Raw genomic sequence first — 4,734 nt, 5'->3', positions numbered from 1 at the left:
AATTTGGTCTTAAATTTTTATTTCAAGTGGCATTAAAGTCTTTAAAAAGTCTTGAATTTAATTTGCCTTATGCTGTAGGAACCCTGTTTAAGATCTTAAGATGTCTTGATTAGATACATGCCTTTTGCACTTTGCTCTTTAATATAAACCGTTGCTCTGTTGCTCGTCTGAAGGTTGAACCAGCAGCAGATCGTGGAGCTCCGTTCTCAGGTGGAAGAGCTCCAGAGAGCGCTGCAGCAGCAGGACAGCAAGAACGAGGACGTGAGTGGAACAATCCGACACCTCCCACCCTCACTCTGCCCGTTTTCCTACAATCAAGCTGATGAGATTTTAATACAGTGTGTTGTTATCAAACAAGTGCATCCTGAGTGAATGCTGCTGTGTGCGGAGAGAGATCGCCTAGAACCATGTTTCTCTCCTTTTTGGATACATGTGTGGGACTTTAACCAATGTTTGCTGTGGTGATTAAGCGCTAACGCCTGCCCCTCTCTGTTTGTCTCTCTCCACCCCCCCATCCGTCCTACACCTGCCAAAATCAGGCCATCGTAAGTACGGCCCGTCCGCCGTCCATCCGGCCCCTGATTTCACTCTGCAGCACCTTAACTCTCACTACTTTGATACGTTTTTATACGTCTCAATCTTAACTTCATGTTTTGTTTTCTTCTTTTTGTTTTTCATTAAATGAAGTCATCCTTACTGAAGAAAAAGCTGGAGGAGCATCTGTAAGTGGTTCACTGCTGCAGCCTGTTTCATATTCATCAGGGATGAATGGATTTAAAGTGAATATAAACGAATTAAAAACGTTTTTCAGGGAGAAACTCAACGAAGCTCACTCAGACCTGCGAAAGAAGCGAGAGGTCATAGACGACCTGGAGCCTAAAGCCGACAGCAACAGTAAGGAGAAGGTTTTCTGTCTGTACATCTTTTTTTTTTAGGGGTGGGGGTGACCTTTCGTCTTCCAAACATGCGTCTGTTTCTTTTCATCTCAGTGGCCAAGAAGATTGATGAACTCCAGGAGATCCTTCGGAAGAAAGACGAGGACATGAAACAGATGGAGCAACGATGCAAAAAATACATGGAGAAAGCCAGAACGGTCAGTCCTCATCGAGTGAGCTCATTTTTCTCATCAAGAGGTGCCGGGCTTGCTTGGAAAAAATTAGTTTTCCATGCAGTTCAGGTCAAAGAATATGAGCTAAACCAGAATGGTCTAGTCAAAGCCCAGATCTTAGATTGGACTTTATACTGGACGTCTTCAACAGGAGGTCCACGACCCCTAGGGGGTCCATAGAGGTACTGCATAGGGGGTTGTGAAAGTTTTGGTTGATTAGACTTTTTTTTTTTTTTTTTTTATTCCCCCCTGCATTTTTGTCTTTAAATCCACATTAACATGAATTCAGCACAGTGTAGTAAACAGATAAATGGAGGCAGAAGATGTCTTTCAGTCATCAATGCTCACATTCAGCGACACACAGGAGCTCTTTCAAGCTGGGCACCATTTCATTCACAACACCTGTCCCATCAACAAAGAACCAGAGTCAGAAGTACTTTAATAATCCCATGGAGAAATTACTTTAGTTCGAGTCCTTCTGTAATAGATGGACTATAGGACCAGTTTGATTTAACACAATTTCATATAATATATGTAATTGGGTGGTTCTTGGCCTGGAAAACATTGAATAGCCCTGCTTTATACGACACGTCCAAACTGTCGTTTTCTGTTTTGCAGGTGATTAAAACTCTGGATCCGAAGCAGCCGGCTCCGACTCCTGACATCCAGTCTCTGCAAAACCAGCTGACGGAAAAGGAAAGAAGAATCCAGCATCTGGAGGTGAAGCAGCAGCAGAGCTGAGATTGATTCCTCTGCTCATTAAAGCCTCACTAACACCGATCGATGTTTTCCTTTTTTCTAGCATGATTATGAAAGGAGCAAAGCCAGACAGAACCAGGAGGAGAAACTCATCATCTCTGCCTGGTATAACATGGTTAGTATCGGGGGGTGTGTCTCACTTCTCGTCCAGCGTTCCGTCTCTAAGTCTGTGTCCTCCTGCTGTTCCTCCTCAGGGCATGGCTTTGCATCAGCAGGTGTCTGAAACGCGGCTGGGACCCTCCAACCAGGCCATGTCTTTCCTGGCCCAGCAGAGACAGTCCACCAACGCCAAGAGGGGCCTGATGCGACACCATCCCAGATGAGAGGAGACCTCCAGGCAGGACGCTTCTCTGAGATCAAGCAAAGGCGGGAAGATTGAGACTCCCTCTGAACTCTCTGCACCTTTACCTCGATGCCTTCGCTGGATGTTTTCTTCCACTCTCATGCTGCTACTGCCCCCTGCTGGCTGTTAACACGCCTCAGTGGAGTCTGCCACTGAGAATCACAGACAGGAATGGAGACGTGCATAAAGCTGGGGGATTTTATTTTTTTTTTTTCACCTTTTCAGGTGATTTTTGTTTTTTCTGTAACCTGTTTTCATCGTTTTATATTCAATTATAGGATAAAGAGCACTAACAGAGTAGGTTAAGTCAGTTTTAATACGATGAAGGATGTTTTATTCGAAACAAAGTGGACTGAGATCCCTTCGCTTTGTATTTTCTCCAGTTCTTTTAGTTTTGTTGGTTTTAGTTTGTTTTCAAAGGAAGGGGGCCGCAGTTATCAGGTTGTGGTTGGGAAACATTACGCGTTCACTTGAATCTTTTCCCCTGAAACAGGATCCTCCTACTAAGAACTCTTTGGAGGTTTTATCTCAGACACTGCAGCACTTTTGTTCTTCTTAGAAAGCTGGATTTATTTGGTGCCTCTCAGAAGGATATTGATCAACCGCTTTTATTCTTAAATCACTGATTTATGGTTGTGTTTTATGTTCATATAATCTGTTGGTTTGTATTCTCAACACTGTGATTTAGTTATTTTTTTCCGTTCTTATCAAGCTAATGGTTAGAACAGGGTATCTTGTATGACTTGCTGCTGGAGTCTGAATGAGAAAACTACTGATTAGGAGTTCATTTTAGGCTTTTTTCTGCTGCTAAGCCTCATTCACACCGAAGGAGAAGCACGTAACGCTTGAACCTTCAACGTTTTCTGACAGGAAGCGAGTGGCAGATAAAAGACAGAGCATGCGACACGTAGCGCATCGATCAAACACTAAACCTGCCTTTTCTTTACATTTTGTTTTTTTTATCTAATCTTTTTGCTTTTTTTTCTTGTCCCAAAATCAGGACTTGCAGTCTTCTTACTTGTTAATGTGCCGTCATCTACGCAGGCCACCATCCTTTTCTTGTGCATGTTATTTTTTTTTTTCTTTGGGGTTTATTCATTTAAAGGTTATTTATGAGTTAAAGTTGTAGCTATATAGCATTTGCATGGTGTGGAGGGGGTTCTGCATGCGTTTGTCACACTGTGGTCTGCTAGATGCGGTTCTACAATAGAGATCTGAGGCAAGTCTGAGAGCTGCTGTCCTTTTCTACTGCTGCAGCGCAAATAAACTGGATCTAAAGATGATCGCATCTGTTTGATTTTTCTACATTAACCCTTAGAAGCTTCATACATGGAGCCTAAAACAGGCTACAGAGCCTTGCTATAAACGCAACATAATTTCATGTTTTTCATGATGTAACAGAAGGAAATGAAGCAGCATTTTCTAATCTTAATTATGTTCTCTTGACAAAATCTGGTGGTCTGGTGGTGGCTGCGTCATACTGTTGGGAAATGCAGAGCTGACAGAGACATAAAAAGACTTAGAAGTAGTTACAAAAACTTTTTGAACAAGAATTGATATTGAGGTTTAAAAAAAAAAGCACCCCACACTCTTCAGAATTTATTTAAAAATGTAAAGCAGTGAAGTTTTCTCCAAGTGATTTTAAAAATGTGGAAAAGTATAGATTTCCTGAGGCGCTGTGCTAATCCTCTCTCCATCTAAAGGCCGAGATGATTAGTCAAACTTCTCACATCCTTTGTGCAAATGTCAGAACAGCCAAGTGAACTATGGGAGGGCGTCATTTACCCATTACACCCGTTTCCACGGCGCTCGCAGAGCTGCTGTAGATTCTGGTAACCTGGAGTCACCAGTGAAGAACAAATAAGGTCAAATGGCTTCAAACAATAAGCTTTATTTCAGAATTCATCACTGAAGGGTTGATTATTAATCGACATATTGAGCTGGAGCAGAAATTACATGATTGTTCCACACCTACAGGCCCCACGGCTCTGTCTCATAACTGCTAATGATTCCTTAAAAAGGTAAAACCTAAAAGATGAAATAGATTGTTACACATCTTAACCAGGGGAACGATTCAGTTTAGCAGAGCGCTGTCTGGGATGTAGGGCACATTCTTTCTTCATGCAGATTAAAGCAGCTTTTTTTCCTTTTGTTTCACTATTTTGATCAATTAGTGATCATTTGGTAAAACCCAACACTTCACAGCAGAATAACAAGGAGCTTTATTTCCTTTCAACCTTTAATAATGAGCTGAAGACAAACCCCTGTACTTTGAATCCACCTCCTCCCAGAACAATTAAACCATAACAGCCATTTTAACTACGCAGTATTTATGACCTAATGATCAAATGAAAGGTTAGTGATCCGTTTTCAGTTATTTTATGTCAGATATATAACCCCAAACACAACTAACCAGCATGTTCTCTACTATCTGGGGGTCAAAGGTTTTTTGATTTGACCTATAAAGGTACAAAACTTTATTATGAAACACATAAACATGATTTTCTCAAGAAATAAATACATT

General features: G+C 41.6%; 1 protein-coding gene across 1 annotated transcript in view; it reads left to right on the top strand.

The window, feature by feature from the left end:
• The window catches only part of hook2 (hook microtubule-tethering protein 2), a 27,230-nt gene extending 23,722 nt beyond the window's left edge, over positions 1-3,508 (top strand). Inside the window, exons 16-23 of the mRNA XM_015379398.1 lie at positions 174-261; positions 540-545; positions 688-722; positions 812-894; positions 990-1,093; positions 1,727-1,828; positions 1,911-1,982; positions 2,062-3,508. Coding sequence (XP_015234884.1) covers positions 174-261; positions 540-545; positions 688-722; positions 812-894; positions 990-1,093; positions 1,727-1,828; positions 1,911-1,982; positions 2,062-2,190 — 619 coding nt within the window. The 3' untranslated portion in view covers positions 2,191-3,508. The remainder of the gene's footprint in view (positions 1-173; positions 262-539; positions 546-687; positions 723-811; positions 895-989; positions 1,094-1,726; positions 1,829-1,910; positions 1,983-2,061) is intronic.
• Positions 3,509-4,734: the final 1,226 nt, after the last annotated feature.

The sequence above is a fragment of the Cyprinodon variegatus genome, unplaced genomic scaffold (genome assembly GCF_000732505.1).
Source record: "Cyprinodon variegatus isolate N-32 unplaced genomic scaffold, C_variegatus-1.0 Scaffold190, whole genome shotgun sequence".
In the NCBI taxonomy this organism is placed as follows: domain Eukaryota; kingdom Metazoa; phylum Chordata; class Actinopteri; order Cyprinodontiformes; family Cyprinodontidae; genus Cyprinodon; species Cyprinodon variegatus.
Note: the sequence above shows the minus strand (reverse complement) of the source record. Positions and strands in the feature narration are given on the sequence as shown.